This window comes from Gymnodraco acuticeps, unplaced genomic scaffold, assembly GCF_902827175.1.
Source record: "Gymnodraco acuticeps unplaced genomic scaffold, fGymAcu1.1, whole genome shotgun sequence".
In the NCBI taxonomy this organism is placed as follows: Eukaryota; Metazoa; Chordata; class Actinopteri; order Perciformes; family Bathydraconidae; genus Gymnodraco; species Gymnodraco acuticeps.
In genome coordinates this window covers 265,999-286,776 of record NW_022990840.1, presented here as the reverse complement: position 1 = coordinate 286,776, position 20,778 = coordinate 265,999, and the positions used below count along the sequence as shown (strand labels likewise).

Genomic DNA, 20,778 nt, shown 5'->3' with positions numbered 1-20,778 from the left:
AAAAAAACCTGAGGTGACAGGGCTTTCAGTGTTGCAGCTCCCAGACTGTGGAACAACCTCCCAGCACATATCCGGACTGCTGAGTCTATTGAACTTTTAAAATCTCAGCTAAAAACTCACCTCTTTGCACTGGCTTTTAATACTAGTTGAACATTACATTTTTATATTTGTATGTGTTTTTTATTTATTTATTTTTTATATGTTTCTAGTTATTGTGCTTTTTATTATGTTTTTAATTCTCCCATTGTGTTATTTAATATTGTAGTTACTGCCTGTACAGCACTTTGGTCAACTGAAGGTTGTTTTAAATGTGCTATATAAATAAATAATGATTGAGATTGAGATAATAAGCAGTTTTCCAGTCAGAAAATACTTAGAATTTCCATTTCCCCACCTGTTCATGTCCCTTCTTCTTCTTCTTTTTCTTGCCCCAGCATCCAGAGCTCTCTGCGTCCTTCCCGCCAGTGTCACACAGCAGCCCGTCGAGCTCCTCCGACCCACCCTGCTGGCTGTGGGATGTCTCTGCAGCCAGACGGTACGACAAGTTCCTCAAGATGCACACACAGTTCTCCACGGTCTGTTGGTGGAAGGAGGGTGGAGAGAGAACAAGAGACATGAAGGAGGACAGATGGCAATCAGGACAAAACTGTAGAGTCATATTTACGCAGGCACACACACTCTCATATGCCCATAATGTACAGTGCTAGCTGTGTAACATAAAGACATGCAAACACAGACACATGCTGTGTGCATAATGTAGACACACACACACACACACACACACACACACTAATCCCATTGTTGTGAGTGGCGTATGCAGCCAACAGTTACAGACTTTGATCTTGTGAAGGATTTCTAAGGATTAAAAACTCCATATCTCCTCGTGAGCCCACACACACACACACACACACACACACACACACACACACACACACACACACCACACACACACACACACACACACACACACACACACACACACACACATTGCTGTATGTGGCACATATGCAGGAACATACATACATACAGATACACATGGTTGCTCAAAGTCTCACATGAAAAACCACACACACACAAACACATACACACTCTCACAGTTTCTGTGTCACTGACCATCTGGGTTATGGGTTAGGTAATATATGGTGCACTGAAACAAATCTGAAACCCTCCAAGCGTGGGTACTCTATACTGGATATTTGTCTATAGGCTTATGTGCTTAAATAATATATTTGTGTTGAAAAAAGAAAGAAAAAAAAGATGAAGAATTGGATAATTGTGGCTTGTTGTTTCAACATATCATTAATTGATTACCAATAGGTTGTTGATGTCAGTCTTTGGGATATGTATTAATCTACATATTAATATTTGCCAGTGCAGAAAGATTTTTTTTTTTACTGTGTGTCTGTTGTGGCCTGTTAGCTTGGGACACTAACATACAACCCATATATTTATATATTCATAAATAACCCAGGGAGACAAACATGTTAGTATGATTATGCATATACAGTGTATGGCTATGGTCTGCAAAGACAGATTAAATACATTTGCATATCACTTGTGTTAGTTCATGTAAATAATTAACAATCTGTACATAGTAATCAGCAAGAAACGCATGTTTACAAAGCACACTTGTATTTGAGTCCTTGGACAGTGTGTACACACGCATGCACAGACATTTTCAGCAACATCATTTTTTATCATGCCTCCATTTTTGGAGTTGGTTGGTTGTATGTGTGTGAGAGAGAGGGGTACCTTGCTGTCAATCTCACTGCTCCCTAAAGCTGTCTGGATGACGTAAAGCAGAGCGTCTGTTAGACCCTCGCACTCCCTCATCCTTCTCCGGGCCTCCTCACCTGCAGAACTCACATTCCTGTAACACACACACACACACACACACACACACACACACACACACACACACACACACACACACACACACACACACACACACACACACACACACACACACACACACACACACACACACACACACACACACCACACACACACACACACACACACACACACACACACACACACACACACACACACACACACACACACACACACACACACACACACACACACACACACACACACACACACACACACCACACACACACACACACACACACACACACACACACACACACACACTATCAATGAACAGTCAACCTGAAGTCTTAATATGAAGCGAATCTTCAGAATATCCTGCAAAGTAACACCCACAACTTGAACATTCAAGTAGTTTCACACAAGTGTAACCTCTCATGGTGATGTATATGTATATGCGTTACTGTGTACATATGCCTGTTAGAGTGATATGAAAGAGAGAGATTCTATATGAGTGTAATGCCCTTTAAATGTCAGACTATTAAAGTTGGCTAGGAGATGTTTGTGCCCTCGGTGTCAGTGAGAAATGGCACCAACTTTTAAAACTCCATTAGCTGCACTAGTTTTCCCAGGTCCTTAAACAACCCACACTATTTTAGCCCCAAAACATCTATGGTATGAAGACACAGGGTGTATTATTATACAGCTATTTTGTTATACATTGTACATTATTTTAGGCCATGTTAACAAGGTTAATGCCTTCATATTAATCAAATCAAATCAAGTTTTATTTATATAGCACATTTATAAACGATTTTTGGTCGAGGCAAAGTGCTGTACATATAATAAAAATAGCCTACAGTAGAGACACTTTACAGCAAATACAACAGCACAGATTGTTCAGAATATCAGTATGAGAAAAACGACACCCTCTATCCTTAGACCCTCACATCGTACAAGGAAAAACTTCCAGAGAAAACCCACAGTTTAAAGGGAAAACATGGGAGAAACCTCAGGGAGAGCAACAGAGGAGGGATCCCTCTCCCAGGACGGACAGACGTGCAATAGATGCCGTGTGTAAATCGAAGAGATAATACATTTGACAGCATATAGACCGAATGTTAGGAAATGCATGTGTCTGTAATAAGAAGATGAATCCACGAGGATGTCAGTTACAATCCTGTGGAAGCCATCAGGGAAGCAGCATGACGAGACCCAAGGCAGGACCGCAGAGACAGGTTCAGCCACGACCCGAAGTCCACGACTTAATCCAGAACTCAGGATAGAGGATCCAAGACACAGGACTACAGCAAGAGGATCATATTAAATTGTACTACCACTCAATTAAACCAGATTAATTGGGCCATGCAAAGTCACGTTAATAAAAACAAATGAAATGTATGTTTCTGTAGCCAAACCTAATGCCATAAACACGACTGCAAATAAACTCTAATGTTGCTCCATGTCTGTCATAATGTGTTGAAAATAAGTAGGCAACTGCTAGCTATCATATAAGTCATATCAACTTTATGAATGGTGCAATTGCATGATATGTTGGTGTACCCATTATCTTTAAACGCTAAGGTTTAAGCTGTTATGTAGAACCCTTAACACCAGCAGACTGAATTAACTCATGAAGAAAGCTGGCTCATGCCCCGGCCACACGAGGACGAAAACGGCCGTTTGCGTTACTGTTTAGTCTCACATAGACCATTCGGCCACACGAGGACGACCGAATACGGCACTAAACGACTGAGGAAACGATAACGGGTCCCAAGGTGGATAGAACGGCATACGCAACGCTCTGGGGGGTCAAACGGCTCCGTGTGTGCGCCCTATACGATCATTTTCTGATAGTGATTGCGCAATAGCCCCGCCTCTCCCCACCTCTGCTGCTCACCTCCGCGTACCCCGCGCCATTGCTGATGTGTTTCGCCAACAACAACAACAACAATGGCGGATCGCAGAGTTGCTATCGTGCTCCGGACGCTACTGACCATGCTACAGTTCTTTGTGCAACATCTACAGCAGACTTACACATCCGGGGGGGGATCTTACTCGCTGCTTTTGTGGATATGTACTGCAGCTTCAGCGATCATTTTCTGATAATGATTGCGCAATAGCCCCGCCTCTCTCCACCTCTGCTGCTCACCCCCGCGTCAAAGTAAACTGCACACTGAATTCAGATTATTTATCTTTCTCTCGATATGGACATAAACGCGAGAGAAGTCTAATCTGACAGGGAGACACCTCTCAAACTACCTAGTTATAAATATGTTTATTTTTACTGTCGGCCGGGTCACTCATTACTGGATCAGCTGCTGCATGAGACAGACAATGGCGCTGTCCGAAGAGAGGGAGGAAAAAGAGAGGCTCCGTGTATTTTGTATTGCAATGTTAAGGAAAATATGTGTATCTGCACTGTGATTCAGATCTAAATTGTAATGGGTTCTTCCTTGGCCCAGCGTACAACTTTCTACAAAGTTTTATAGAAAACCCGGCCGATTTTTCCCTAATCCTGTTGACAGACAGCCAACAACCTAACCTAATAGTGGAGTTCAATGTAAGTAATAAACAAGAAGAAGACCTCCAAATCAAGCAGAATAAAGAATAATAAAGAATACATCTGAATTAAAGCCCTTGTTATGCAATTTTCAAACACATTTTTTATTTAATTAGGGTAAACTAAGTGACTGGATCTGAAGCTGTGTTCACTGCGCTCTCTCACCCACGCATATCATTCAAAACGTACTGAGGAAAGATCTGATAAATTAAAATCCCCTGTCACATAATAACGCACCTGTTGCCTTATTATGTGACAGAAAGAGTTGACACTGCACACTCTTAAAGGCCCTGTCACACTGTCCCGAAATTGACTCCCGATGGACATACGAATATGGAATTGTGAATTTCGCACGAAGATGGCCCCGAACCACACACGAAGGCAACATTTACATTACATTTAAGACATACAACGGCAATGAAAGTACCAAAAACAATTATGTTACAGTACTATGATACTGTGCTGATATCTTCAGACTTTGTTCTTTACTTTATCCGTCGTTATATGTAGAAAATATTACGTTTTCTCCGTAATGTTGTTTCCATAACAACAACAACTTCCTGTCAACTGTCCTTCAAAATAATATATTATATCTTTTTTAGTTTCACAGAACACAAATTGGGTTATTTACATAATATATTTACATGATTTTGTTGTGCAATAAAACAACCCGATGGACACACGATAAAGGAAATGTTCAAATTCGGCTGTGATCCTAGCAACATCGGGCCATTCGTGAGGGCATCTTAAGCCTTCGTATGACCGCCGGTGGAGTTTCTCAGGCTCCGGCAGCAACTTTGTGAGCGGTGGCAAAATCTTTGGCATGCCAAAAAATTGCCGAAGGACCTTGCGAAGGTTCATTTTCGTGTTGAATTCGTGTGTCAATGTTGCCCTTCGTAAGGCCATCGTGAGGGCATCTTGTTATCATCGGTGCCATCGGGCATTCGCCCCGATCAGAGTGAGGGTGAATGCACCGATGATAACACGAAGATGACACGATTTGACAAGATAACCTCACGAGTGCCTTACGAAGTTGCCGCTCACGAAGTTGCTGCCGGAGCCTGAGAAACTCCACTGGCGGTCATACGATGGCTTAAGATGCCCTCACGAATGGCCCGATGTTGCTACGATCACAGCCGAATTTGAACATTTCCTTTATCGTGTGTCCATCGGGTGTCAATTTCGGGACAGTGTGACAGGGGCTAAAGGCCCTGTCACACTGTCCCGAAATTGACACCCGATGGACACACGAATATGGAATTGTGAATTTCGCACGAAGATGGCCCCGAACCACACACGAAGGCAACAATTACATTACATTTAAGACATACAACTGCAACGAAAGTACCAAAAACAATTATGTTACAGTACTATGATACTGTACTGATATCTTCAGATTTTGTTCTTTACTTTATCGGTCTTTATATGTAGAAAATATTACGTTTTCTCCGTAATGTTGTTTCCATAGCAACAACAACTTCCTGTCAACTCTCCTTCAAAATAATATATTATATCCTTTTTAGTTTCACAGAACACAAATTGGGTTATTTACATAATATGTTTACATGATTTTGTTGTGCAATAAAACAACACGATAAAGGAAATGTTCAAATTCGGCTGTGATCGTAACAACATCGGGCCATTTGTGAGGGCATTTAAGCCATCGTATGACCGCCGGTGGAGTTTCTCAGGCTCCGGCACCAACTTTGTGAGCGGTGGCAAAATCTTTGGCATGCCAAAAAATTGCCGAAGGACCTTGCGAAGGTTCATTTTCGTGTTGAATTCGTGTGTCAATGTTGCCCTTCGTAAGGCCATCGTGAGGGCATCTTGTTATCATCGGTGCCATCGGGCATTTGCCCCGATCAGAGTGAGGGCGAATGCACCGATGATAACACGAAGATGACACGATTTGACAAGATGCCCTCACGAGTGCCTTACGAAGTTGCCGCTCACGAAGTTGCTGCCGGAGCCTGAGAAACTCCACCAGCGGTCATACGATGGCTTAGATGCCCTCACGAATGGCCCGATGTTGCTACGATCACAGTCGAATTTGAACATTTCCTTTATCGTGTTGTTTTATTGCACAACAAAATCATGTAAACATATTATGTAAATAACCCAATTTGTGTTCTGTGAAACTAAAAAGGATATAATATATTATTTTGAAGGACAGTTGACAGGAAGTTGTTGTTGTTATGGAAACAACATTACGGAGAAAACGTAATATTTTCTACATATAAAGACCGATAAAGTAAAGAACAAAGTCTGAAGATATCAGTACAGTATCATAGTACTGTAACATAATTGTTTTTGGTACTTTTGTTGCAGTTGTATGTCTTAAATGTAATGTAAATGTTGCCTTCGTGTGTGGTTCGGGGCCATCTTCGTGCGAAATTCACAATTCCATATTCGTGTGTCCATCGGGTGTCAATTTCGGGACAGTGTGACAGGGGCTTTAGGGATTTTAGTGAGATGGGGAAGAAATAAAAGCTTGAATTGGATGTAATTTTAGCTTTCATTAAAACAGGTTATATCTTTGTAGGTAGATTGCATACTGGTGTAGCTTAATGGAGTAAAGATGCGTTTTGGATGCATTTACATATTTTTTATGTTTTTAATTAGTTTTTAAGTACAGTTAGTAATAAACCTTTATTAGTTACTGTCGTATTTGTGCTACATCTGCAAATGATTCTTATTCAGCGTTCTGGCAGTACAAGTGTCAGCACTTCCTGTTGGTTGGCACAACAGCATATAAACGGGCAGTGCAACCAGCCGTGAGTAAGCAGGGAAAAAATGTTTGTGTGAACGTGAGAGCCAGCAGGCAGAGACGCGGCGAGACAGAAGAAGAAAAGGGAAAAAATGAGAGATAATATGATGGAGAGAGAAGAAATGGAGTAATACAATGAGATGGTGACGGAGCAAGGGAGGGGGAATGAGAAGGCCAGGAGGATAATGGGAAATAGTAAGAGAGACAGCGAGCAGGTGGCCGGCGATATACCAAACCCGCCATGAAATATTCAATCTTTAATCAGACTCCCAGCATTCCTTAACGAGGCGTGAGAAAGATGAATTAGCCCTTCGAAAATAAACACAGTAACCACACGTGTGCCTTTTCACACACGTACAGTATTAGAGGAGACCAGGGCGCCGAAATGTGTAGTTTATTTTCACTGATCGCAGTTAATTAGAGACATTATGGATGCGATTGATCGACCACACAGGAAACCAACACACACACACACATAACATGTATACATCACTTCAGGGGACATTACATTGACTTACATGCATTTCCTGGAGACTTATCCTAACCTTAACCATAACCAACACATGCCTAACCCTTACCCTTAACCTTACCCTTACCCTAACCCTAAACCTAACCAAGTCTTCACCCTAAAATTAATGATTCCCCTCATGGGGACCTCCAATTTGTCCCCATAAGGGAGGCGAGTCCCCACACGAGACTGTGTAAACAGATTTAGGTCCCCACAAGTATAGTAATGCTAGGCCACACACACACACACACACACACACACACACACACACACACACACACACACACACACACACACACACACACACACACACACACACACACACACACACACACACACACACACACACACACACACACACACACACACACACACACACACACACACACACACACACACACACACACACACACACACACACACACACACACACAGCCCGTTGGCAAAAATGACAGAGGAATGCTGCTTAAATAAAACACACTTATTTGTTTGATTGTAAAATATGTGTGTCTGAAAAAAGTAAAGTATGGAAGATAACTCTAGGCAATGACAGACAGGTAATAAGACATATGTATAGAGTTTGTGAATGTTTCAGGCTAGGTTGTCATTATTACATCTGAAATATATATATAATAAATATTATATTTTATTGCATGAACCAGTAGCACATCAGCCAGCTTGTCTCTGTTTGAAATATTTACGAGCAGAAATGTCATCATGCAGTCCTGAAAGTTGTGTACAGCATCTCACCAATACAAATGGCATGTGTATACATATCTTATGAAACGTTATATCTACTATTAAGGAACTAAGAAGTTATCTTCTCTTTTAGTGTTTTTATAGCATTTTGTTGTTATAAACTAACCAATCAGTCGTAATGTGACATCCCGACACCAATTCCTAATTCAGCCAACAAAGCTCTGGATCTCTAATGAAGATACAACATCATACAGATGTGTTTTTGGGCATTACATTTCTGGACAATAAAATAAAAACATATTAAATCCTATTTAAAAAAATTTGATATTCCTTTAATGTAATATTTCCATCTGACTTTTACTTAATTTTCCAGAGGACAGGAGGTCTGAAATGAAGACTAGACAAGTTGAGATACAAAATCAATATTATGATGGTTTCCTGAAGATGAAATGCTAGAACGCATTTAGAAAATATAACTTTTTTCGTGCTGCTACTACTACATGTAATCATGTGACCAATTGTGTTAACATTTGTCATGTCTAGTCTCACCTGTTTCTTTTTTATTTATTCATTTATTTAATTTGTGCTGTTGTATTTGTTATAAAGTGTTTTTATTGTAAAGTATTTTTTTTTACAAAAAGTGTACAGCACTTTGGCTTGACCAAAAATCGTTTTAAAAATGTGCTATATAAATAAAACTTGATTTGTTTCAACTTCCCTAAATAACATTTAAAACACACATTCCATTTTATAGTCACTGTTCTGCTTTTTAAATATCCAACGTGCTGGAGTGGGGCGTCATAACAACAACAACAAATATGTGTCATAGTCTTACTACTTCCACTCTGCACTGTATGACTAGCATCATGTCTCAAGAGAAAACCCAAAGCCACACTAGCTCTGAAGCCAAGATCTGAGTCATATTTACAGCTAAGTCCGTCAGTTCTCTGTGTGTTATAAAAACATCACAGAATCCTAACTAAAAATAGACTTATTTCACTGTTTGAATGGGGTTGATAATAGCAGCTTGTAAACAATAAAGCATCTCAGCAAAGAGAGTGAATATGTTCCGACAACAAATAGATAAATCAAGGTGCAGTAAACACAAAGGTGGCTTGGCGGGCAACCTTTATTACAATCCCAAACACCCGCCTCTGGCAAGAAACCACGTTCAACGGAAAAGAAAAGAGGTGATATAAAAATAACAAGAGCAGACATTGCTGTGGCCTACAGCTTTTGGTGAGGAAGGAGGTGAGTTTTTATGCTTAACTCTATTAGCACATTTTATTTATAGAGCAACTAATTACAATACAAATCACACCAAAAATCATTCCATATTGCATTGATTATTTTGGATGGATCTGATATATTACTAACACTATGGCCTTGCAAAGAGTAAAGACCTAGCCAAAAACATGAAGATTATAGAATAGCATTTTTTCTTTTACCTGAATTTCAGCAATTTGGTCATATTGTGTATAATCTTGTGCTATTGTTTCTAAGTAGTTTCTGTTTTAGACGTAAGTTTAGATTGTAGACCAACTAAAAAAAAAGCAACAATTTGTTCGACACATTCTCACCACTTGTTTTTACTGTATGAGATGAGGCAAGATCAAGGTTCAAGGTTCTTTATTTTGTCATACGAACTACAGTGTAGTTATGCCGATGAAAATCTTGTGTCACAGGCTTCTCCAACAGAGCAACACAAAACACAGATACACAGAAACAAATATAGTGCAAGTAAATAGTAATAAAAAAAAATTAAAAAAAGGTGAAATAGTGAAATAGTGCAATAAGAGTCTATATGCAAGTTATTGAAATAGGATATATAGGTAAATAGATAAATAATTTTAAAATATTTTTTAAGTAGCAGCCAGGGATGTTGTTTCAACTGTTCAGGTGTTTAACAGATTTTGCTTCAACAGTTCAGGTGTTTAACAGTCTTATTGCTTGTGGGATGAAACTGTCCCTGAGTCTGGTGGTTTTAGTCCGGATGCAGCGGTAACGCCTGCCAGACGGCAGCAGACAGAACAGTTTGTGGCTGGGGTGATGGGGGTCTTTTAGATTGGAAGCAACTCAATTTTAAAGGTATCATTGTCGCAATAAGTTTAACAAATATGTTTGTTTTGGAGCACGAGCAGTGGCGCCAGGGTATGGCTGGGGTAGGCTACAGCCATACTGTACCAATAAATTGCTTAGCCCCACCATGATTTTTAAATTTTTTATTGTATTTAACCTTTATTTAACCAGATAAAAAGCATTGAGATAAAATCTCATTTGCAATGCTGACCTGGCCAAGAAGGCAGCAACGTTACACATAACACAAACATATAAAATACAGAGAACATAACAAAGAAAACAAAAGACGAAAAAGCAGTCACTACATTGTGCACATTAGGACAGTAAGAAAGGTACACTACTTATTACTGCAAGAGCAGCTGGTGGTAAGGACCTCAGACAACTTCAATTTAAAACATGCTATTGAGACAAGTGCCGTCAGTTTGAGGCTTGATTGAAGGTCATTCCAAGACCAAGGACCATAATAAAAAAGACTCCTTTTTCCAGCCTCAGTCCGCACAGCAGGAACCTGGAACCGTATCCAGGCACTGGATCTGAGGTTGTAAGAGTCACAAACTGGAGCAAATCTGGCACATATGTAGAGTGGAAGCTTACCTAAAATGGCTTTATACATTAATAAAAACCAATGCTGCATCCTACGTGAGGACCATCCAGTTAGACTATACTGTTTGCAATGATGAGTCCTATAGGGTGTATTTGATATAACGCAGTGCAGCATGGTAGAGTGGGTCAAGTTTGGCCAAAACAGTGGGACAGGCAAATCTATAAATGGTATCACCGTAGTCCAGCTGGGACAGGAATAAGCCAGAGACCAACCTTTTACGGGATGAAGTTGAAAAACAACATTTAAGTCTGTAAAGGAAGCCAAGAGTGAATTTCAATTTCTTTGATAGAACTTCAATGTGATTTCAGATTACTGTCCAACCAAAAGCCAAGATATTTGTAGGTATCGACAAACTCAACAGAGACGCCATCAAGGCGAGTCAATGGAGAAGCAAGAGGACGCTGACTTGGGAGCAAAAAGCATTGCTTTGGTTTTCTTACTGTTCAAAAGCAGTTTGGAATCAAGAAGTGCATGCTGCAGCGTGATAAAATCGGATTTTAAATTGGAAACGGCCATATCCAGAGAAGGAGCACATGAGTATACAATAGTGTCATCAGCATACATATGATAGGTAGAAAATTGCATCTGATTACAAATATTGTTTACATATAATAAAAAGAGCAAAAATGATGTTAAAGTAAGCAAAATAAAGTCCGCCAACTCGTGCGGAGTAAATTGCACAGACAGCAGTTAGTAAGATTGATTTCAGTAGCCACTTGTCTAGAAATACCGAAGACCAGAAATGGTTTTGAAAACTTTTGTCACGTAGTGATCGTCTTCTCAATAAAACATATTTGATAATGTCTTCTGGCCAATCAGAATCACGATAACGGCATGGTGTTGTTCCAGGAAGTCCCGACGGAGAATACTTTTGCTGTAGTACATCTCTATATACATCGATACAACATTACGTGTTGATAGAAATCAACACGTAATGAAATAAGACCCCACGGTTTGGTGATTGATAGGTGTGTGGGCTGTCTTTCATTTTGACACACAGAACAATGGGGACTATCCACCCTTATCCACAATGTAAAGTAATTCACAGCCTCTTCCCTCTTCTCTCTGTGAGGAGCAGCAGGTTCAGCTTTCAGAACAAAGTAACAAAAAACTAAAATGGCATTCATTTTTTTAAATATGTCGTGTAGTAATAGGTGTATTTATTTTTCTTCTCAAGAGAGTACCAGAATGTGTATTTTATGTTAGTATTTCTCCTGGGGGAGAATCCCCCCAGACCCCCCTGCAGGGGTTGGGTTTTCAGCATGCCAACTCTTTCACTTGTGGGGAAATTGCAGGATTGGCTCCAGGTCTCCCTTTTTATTTACTACAAGACAAATGTGCCTTTTTATTTCATACAGTTCAATTTGGATGGAGACAGGGAAATAATCTAAACCTCACGCGTGGCGTTTCACTGTCAAGGGGAGCGTGTATGTAATTACACTGAACAAAAATATAAACGCAACACTTTTGTTTTTGCTCCCATTTTTTATGAGATGAACTCAAAGATCTAAAACATTTTCTATATACACAAAATAACCATTTATCTCAAATATTGTTCAAAAATCTGAAAAAATCTGTGATAGTGAGCACTTCTCCTTTGCCGAGATAATCCATCCCACCTCACAGGTGTGGCATATCAAGATGCTGATTAGACAGCATGATTATTGCACAGGTGTGCCTTAGGCTGGCCACAATAAAAGGCCACTCTGAAACGTGCAGTTTTGCTTTATTGGGGGGGTCTGGGGGGGTCCGAAAACCAGGCAGTATCTGGTGTGAGGGGTAGGGGTAGGGTTAGGGTTAGGGTAATGTTGTGAATCGAGTGGCCTGTGTTCGTCGTCCATTACATACGCCTGCCCATACCATAACCCTACCACCACCATGGGCCACTCGTTTCACAACATTACCCGAGGAAAAGAGAGAGGGTTTTATTTTCTGACGCTGCGTGAGTTCCCCGACGCACCGGGGACACATATGGATGTATAAAATACATCACAAAGTGCATTTTGCATGATAGGTCCCCTTTAAATGTCTTGGCCATATAATAGAACCAAGAAAAGTTTCCAATAAACTATCTCTGTCTTCCTAAAGTGGGCTTTTAATAAAGACATTGGAGAAAGAGTTACTGGTGACACTGACCGCAAGCAGCCGGTGGCGTTGCGGAGGACCTGGGAGGAGTGGAGGAGCAGCTTGCGGTCCTCCTGGGTGTGGGGGGAGGTGTCCCAGCCCGAATGGGGGATGATCACAGCGTTGGTCAGCACGGCCAGGGCGTCCTGGATGATGGGCATCTTCAGGCCGTCACATGACGACAGGTTCCACAAAACACCTGAGGAGGACAACAGGGAGAGATAAGGTGAAAACCAGTCCAGACAAAAATAAAAACAGAGGAGAAGAGGCAGGCACAGACGCCTTGAAATATTAAAGAGTCAGCAGCCTGATGGAACACACACAACACAGACAGTTAGTGCTGTCTTCACTTTCTTTCTTTACAGGGGTTTGAAAAGCCTGCTTTCAAACATGTGCGTCATAACTAGCACAATGGCCCTTTCTTATGGAGAACATTTTTACATGTCACAGTGACATTTTGTTGTTGTTGAGGATTATACAATTAATGATGACTCAATTTCATTTGGCTGCTTGGGTTTCAGACTGCTATATTGTGCATGTGGCTCACTGTCATTGCTGGTTAAGTTGACTAGAATGCAGCCATTGTGTTATTAGAAAAATCTAGACTGAATTATTAACCTAGAAAATAGGGCAAACACCCACTAGAGAGCCCTAGGTGTTAACAAAGTGTATGGTGGTATATGTGGGGAAAATAAAAGGAGAAAGCAGGATGTTTTAGCTGTACAAAAAGTATTTTTAGAAAACAGATTAAGAATATGTTACTTATATAGGAGAAATTCAAGTTTTTCATCTTTTGGCTCAGTCCAATTGCTCATAGTTGACCACAGGTCCATCCCACTTAACGAATAGTAAATGGACTGCACTGCCAGGGTTAGGGTTAGACCTTTTCCCGTCTTTGCTACCACTCAGTGCTTTTAAATATACATCAGCATTCACCCATTCACAGACACTCATACAGAGTGGGGGAAACTAACATTCACAAACCCTTGACTATACCATCGGCAGTCGTTTGGTTCACCTTGCCCAAGGATACTATGACATGTAAACTGCAGGGCTGGGGATAGAGCCACAGACCTTCCAATTGGTGGACGACCACACTTTAACCATGGGACCTAAAAAATATAATATAATTAAAATGACCTGAGGAACGACCTCCTGGTTCCTACTGGCAGGCTCATGATTGACAGCTTCCTGAGCCTCTTGTTGAGACAAGTGACACCTCTTTCATTCTAATTGGTAGATTTATGAGCTGATAAATTACCAGCACAGCTCAAGCCCACGCAAAAGCATTCCAAGTGTACACCCATGCTCATAAACAACCTTCGATTGGCAACCTGTATCGTTATTTACACATTAGTGATGCAATTCAAATGTAAAAAAATATTCCAAAACATGACCTTTAAATGAATTGCACCACAGTGCTACTGTCATTCATTGAGAATAGAAAAACATTGAGAAGTGTCTAAGGCGGGAAATCACTTATTCACATTTCCAGTGCACCTCTCAACTGCTCTTAATCCTCACCTGAATTCAACATGCAGTGACCAGCCAACCAAGAAAGTGGAGTGAGTTTTCTCCTGCCTACCAATTACTGTTCACTCTTTTTGACACACACACACACACACACACACCACACACACACACACACACACACACACACACACGCACACACACACACACACACACACACACACACACACACACACACACACACACACACACACACACACACACACACACACACACACACACACACACCACACACACACACACACACACACACACACACCACACACACACACACACACACACACACACACACACACACACACACACACACACACACACACAGAGAGAGAGACACACGGAATATTAAAACGCTCTTCCTCTCTCTCTCTCTCGACACACACACACACACACACACACACACACACACACACACACACACACACACACACACACACACACACACACACACACACACACACACACACACACACACACACACACACACACACACACACACACACACACACACACACACACACACACACACACAGAGAGAGACACACGGAATATTAAAACGCTCTTCCTCTCTCTCTCGAGACACACACACACACACACACACACACACACACACACACACACACACACACACACACCACACACACACACACACACACACACACACACACACACACACACACACACACACACACACACACACACACACACACACACACACACACACACACACAAACACACACACACACAGAGAGAGGACAGAGAGGGCGAGAGGCAAATCATCACTTTTTTGCCGCAAAACTTATTTCTTAAGTGGTTTTACACACACATATAAACACCAAATTGTGATAACCTTGAGGATCAATGCAACGCATAATTGTCGTCGACCTTCGTCTCGTAAACGTCAATGTCCTAATCTATGTACCTACATAATTATATGTGTGTGTTTGAGAATGTCCACCTCTAGTCATATCTGCACTTATGTAGCCTTCTCCTTTATGCTTGTAATTATAGCCGTAATGGTGGTAAAACACCCTATCCTTGGGTCTGTGTTTGGAATGAGGCGTCCTCTCTTAAGTGCTGTGTTGTTCACCCTCGGCTGAACAGCGACTGTGTAATTACAGCTTCTGTTATCTGTCTTTGTGGGTTTGTATGAATTTGTTCTTCTCTGTGTGTGTATGGTTTTGTATGTGTGTGCATCTAAGCCCCCTCGACAAATCAGTCTTAATGCTGTCAGCCGTTCAGACTCGACACCTTTATGCGGGGTGTTAAGTCAGTTTGTGGTCAGGAGGAGTTTCTAAATGACTAGCTTCCGGCTTCATGGCCCTAATTAGCTGTCACGTTAGCGAATTGTCTCCTCTCTGTCTCATCTTATCTGCTGCTCAAGAGGGCAAGGAACACAGCGCTGAGTCTGTGATAACCTTGACATTCAATGTGACGCATTATAATTCTAGCTGACCTTGATTTACACATCTGTGAGTTAGCGAATGTCTCTGTGAAAGACTTCTCATACTGTTTTCCCCCCACTGTTTGTCTTCAATATGCCGTTAGCTTACTGTGGCCAGTGTTGTGCATAAACGCTTGTTTTTCGATTAACGCTCAAATGATCATATCCGTTTGTAACATAATCGTACGTTTGTCAAAGATTGTTTAAGGGACTGCAATTGTACGCTAGTATCACAGGCACAAACCTGGTTTTTAGGGTGACAAGATTTTAGACTAACTTTAATATTCATAGAACAGCTGTACAAGAGAGCTATCAAGGTTTTTGACAGAAAGCCTTATTCATACCACCACTGTACCATCCTTGAAAAACACAATTTCTTGAGTTTTGACAATTTTAAGTCTTTTAAAAGTATGTGTTTTATTTATAAATGTTTACATGGATTGGCCCTCCCTCCCTTAGGGGAATTCATCTACAAAAAACACACTGGACGCTGCACTAGGTCAGAAACCAGAGGAGACTGTGAAGTCCACTGTAGACGGACAACTTTTGGACAAAATGTACAGCTCTTTGTGGAATAGCCTCCCAACTGAGATTGTCCCACTCTCAATAGCTTCAAAGGTCAACTCAAAGAATGGATGAGAAACAAACAGACGAGCAATCACAGCTAAATGCACTTTAACAAAGGGGTACACGAGGCGTGTGGCGCAGTGGGTTAGTGCATCTGGTGTTCGGATCAGGGGGTCACAGGTTCAAACCCCACTGCAGTCAGCATGTCGTTGTGTCCCTGGGACACTTCACCCCAAATTGCTCCTGTGGGGATTGCTCACAGTACTGAGTATGTAAGTCGCTTTGGATAAAAGCGTCTAACAAATATCATGTAATGGGTATCTTCTCTTTCACTTTATATGTCCTTGCTGCTATATTGTATTACCATGTCATAAATACTTGTGTATGCTGCTCTTGCTCTTTTGCACTTTTTGCATAACATGTATTTTGTTTTTGCTATGTTTGTAAAATGTACATTTCATAAATGTTTTTATGTGAGGGACTGCGGATGGAAATTAGCTGAATGCTAAATCTGGCACTGTTACGCTTGACACATTTTAATGTTTTAAGTGTTCATTACCATGCATTGTCCCTGCGAAATAAACGATTACATTAAAAAATAATAGCTTCCAAGCTTCAATTTTAATTGTGTGAAGTGAACTTTAAGCTAGCTCTTGTCAAGTTTGAACTTTGACAATGGATAATTCACATTAGATATGGTCAACTATTTGTATTAAAGTAGAAGGTAGCTAGTACTGATTAGGGGTATTGTATGTACAGTACATGTACGGGTACACACATACATACAGTACATTCCACTAATCTACCCAGTAACCCCTAACCCTATCCCTGTAGATTACTTAGGCTAATTGGTATTTTTCTTTTTACATAACAGTCACCTAACAGTCGTCCCTTTTGCTGTTTTTTTGTTGTGATTAATGTGATGTTCAAGAAGCACCATCAGAACATATGTTGCTTTGTTATTTGGTTGAATCTACCATTTCAATTTAAAGTTTCAAGACAAAAAGGAATTCATCCTCTTGCCATACAACATCAATGAATGCATCATATGTTTGTGTTAATGATTCTGTTATTCTATAATTATATTGTGATGGTCACAATAAATGTGTGTATACATTTAAAACAATGTGTATATATAAATGGTTTATTCTTGATTAAGAACCACATGGCAGCTACCTGGGAAGAAAATGAAAAATGTCATCCCGCAAAATCAAAATAAATCAAGTGAATATTAATCATTTGGGCAAAGTGTTGCAGCACAGTATGTGAAATGCCATTGTTATGAGTCTCTTGTCTCTATATTATCTATATCCTGTGAATATGCATGCTAACGGAACTCTTTCCAAATCAGCACAATCTGATTAAATAAATGCCATGAAAACATGAATGGCTTTTGCAGTCAAATAATCTAATTATCCTTTTGTATCCACTCTAACGTGTGAGGTGTTAAGTGGCATCTAACAAAACACATTTTGTTGTTGTTTTTCTGTGGTACTCCCCAGAGTGAACTTGCTCTAAAGGCCCTGTCACACTGTCCCGAAATTGACACCCGATGGACACACGAATATGGAATTGTGAATTTCGCAGGAAGATGGCCCCGAACCACACACGAAGGCAACATTTACATTACATTTAAGACATACAACTGCAATGAAAGTACCAAAAACAATTATGTTACAGTACTATGATACTGTACTGATATCTTCAGACTTTGTTCTTTACTTTATCCGTCGTTATATGTAGAAAATATTACGTTTTCTCCGTAATGTTGTTTCCATAACAACAACAACTTCCTGTCAACTGTCCTTCAAAATAATATATTATATCCTTTTTAGTTTCACAGAACACAAATTGGGTTATTTACATAATATATTTACATGATTTTGTTGTGCAATAAAACAACCCGATGGACACACGATAAAGGAAATGTTCAAATTCGGCTGTGATCGTAGCAACATCGGGCCATTCGTGAGGGCATCTTAAGCCATCGTATGACCGCCGGTGGAGTTTCTCAGGCTCCGGCAGCAACTTCGTGAGCGGTGGCAAAATCTTTGGCATGCCAAAAAATTGCCGAAGGACCTTGCGAAGGTTCATTTTCGTGTTGAATTCGTGTGTAAATGTTGCCCTTCGTAAGGCCATCGTGAGGGCATCTTGTTATCATCGGTGCCATCGGGCATTCGCCCCGATCAGAGTGAGGGTGAATGCACCGATGATAACACGAAGATGACACGATTTGACAAGATGCCCTCACGAGTACCTTACGAAGTTGCCGCTCACGAAGTTGCTGCCGGAGCCTGAGAAACTCCACCGGCGGTCATACGATGGCTTAGATGCCCTCACGAATGGCCCGATGTTGCTACGATCACAGCCGAATTTGAACATTTCCTTTATCGTGTGTCCATCGGGTGTCAATGTCGGGACAGTGTGACAGGGCCTTTAGGAATGTAAAATATGTATGTAATTAACGAGCACAATTCTTATAATGAAAATAATAAATCCCCCATTGAGGAGGATGTGGATTTTGTGAGACAGTTGCATTCATTGTATGATTAAAAGCACAGCGAGTTGTGAATACAAACAAAATGTGTGGAGGGAATACCCAGAAACAGAAGAGCAATCAATTTACACTTGAAAAAAAGATTGTTACATTTAACTATAACATATCTACCTCAAGTTAAACTGGGTGCAGGGTAAACTATTTCAGAGTGTGTGGCAGGTTAAAAGAGCTATAGAAAAAGAAAGGGAAATGCTAATGAGTGTATACAAAAAGGAAAACAAGATATGTTTTAAAATGATCTCAGGATCATATTAAAGGCTCATATTGTATGTATACAAATATAATATATTAGATGCTGAAGAGGAGTCATTTACTCCCGGTTGGGATAAACAAGTCTTATCAGAACTAGATTTTGTAAAAGATTATGAAATCTTGAAATCTAACCATGCTTTTAGGATTTATATATGCGCAAAGTATGGATGTATGTACATCTGAGAGGTTGTTCCTTGTGATTTGTGTTTCTTCCTTTTCCAGTTGTTGCTTTGTTTGTAATAGTAATTAGCATATAAGCCAATAGAGGGCACATTGTAATTTATAACATGATGCTGATAAATGAAACAAATGTAATGATGTCATGCTGCAGCTGCAAAAAAAGGATGTCTTTTTTTAATCATGTGAGCAAAGTCAGCTGTTTGCCACAGTCACTTCCTGCTGTGCAGATAATGACATCATCTCCCTGAGGTGACAGGCAGCAGGATTTATCTTTTTTATTTTTGATCGGAAACACACAAACTGTCTCTCACACACAAACCCAACCAAATGTACCCTACTGCTAATACACATGAATATGCAGGCAGATACACACAAAGCCATGAGGGTGTGACAGATGAAGGAGGTTAATTGCCTCAGCATTACATCATGAGTGGCAGCAGGAGGTTATGAATGCACCGTTATGGAGGGAGAGGAAATGAATGTGTTGGCTATCTCTCTTTGTCTTTGAAGCAATTTCCCATCTCTCATTTGCACCCTATCACTGTGTCGTATTTCTCTCTCCTGCAATATCGCAACACATCTCTTATTCACCTCCTGATATATATGTTTCCCAATTCTCCTGATGTATTCTTGCATGTATTTTGTGGATTGACTCTTGTGCTTGTGTATTTTAGACCGATATAGAGAGGATATTTCCACAGCTTGAGTGTTTTTTTTTACTAATTTGCCCATTAAAACGTGCGATCAATGGGGTCATCAGAGGGTATTTGAAAACTATGACTTATGTTAGAAAGGATGGAAAAGCAGTTATTCGTTAATACATCTCTGCTGGTGTAAACACAAACACACCAATGTTTACATGTATAAAAGAAGGCTGTTGGTGCTCCAAACCAAGAGATTGAAACACTTTGAATTTGCATCTCTTTTGTTGTTGACTATTGAGTAGAAATGTTTGACCTTGAAGACATCAGGGTGCTTTAGTCATAAGAGAGAGAAAGGCAGCATGTACAAAGCCTGACACTTGAATGTGTCTGTAGAAGGCTGCGATTCATTTGAAAAACTCAAAGAATGAGT

General features: G+C 40.4%; 1 protein-coding gene across 4 annotated transcripts in view; it reads right to left on the bottom strand.

Annotated features, from left to right (window-relative positions):
- ctnnd2b (catenin (cadherin-associated protein), delta 2b) overlaps nucleotides 1-20,778 on the bottom strand; it is a 212,907-nt gene that overhangs the window by 22,806 nt on the left and 169,323 nt on the right. For all 4 annotated transcript variants that reach the window (XM_034233094.1, XM_034233095.1, XM_034233096.1 and 1 more), the window contains 3 exons: nucleotides 13,190-13,376; nucleotides 1,753-1,870; nucleotides 395-577 (listed from right to left, as the gene is read on the bottom strand). In XM_034233094.1, the coding sequence (XP_034088985.1) occupies nucleotides 395-577; nucleotides 1,753-1,870; nucleotides 13,190-13,376 (488 nt within the window). The remainder of the gene's footprint in view (nucleotides 1-394; nucleotides 578-1,752; nucleotides 1,871-13,189; nucleotides 13,377-20,778) is intronic.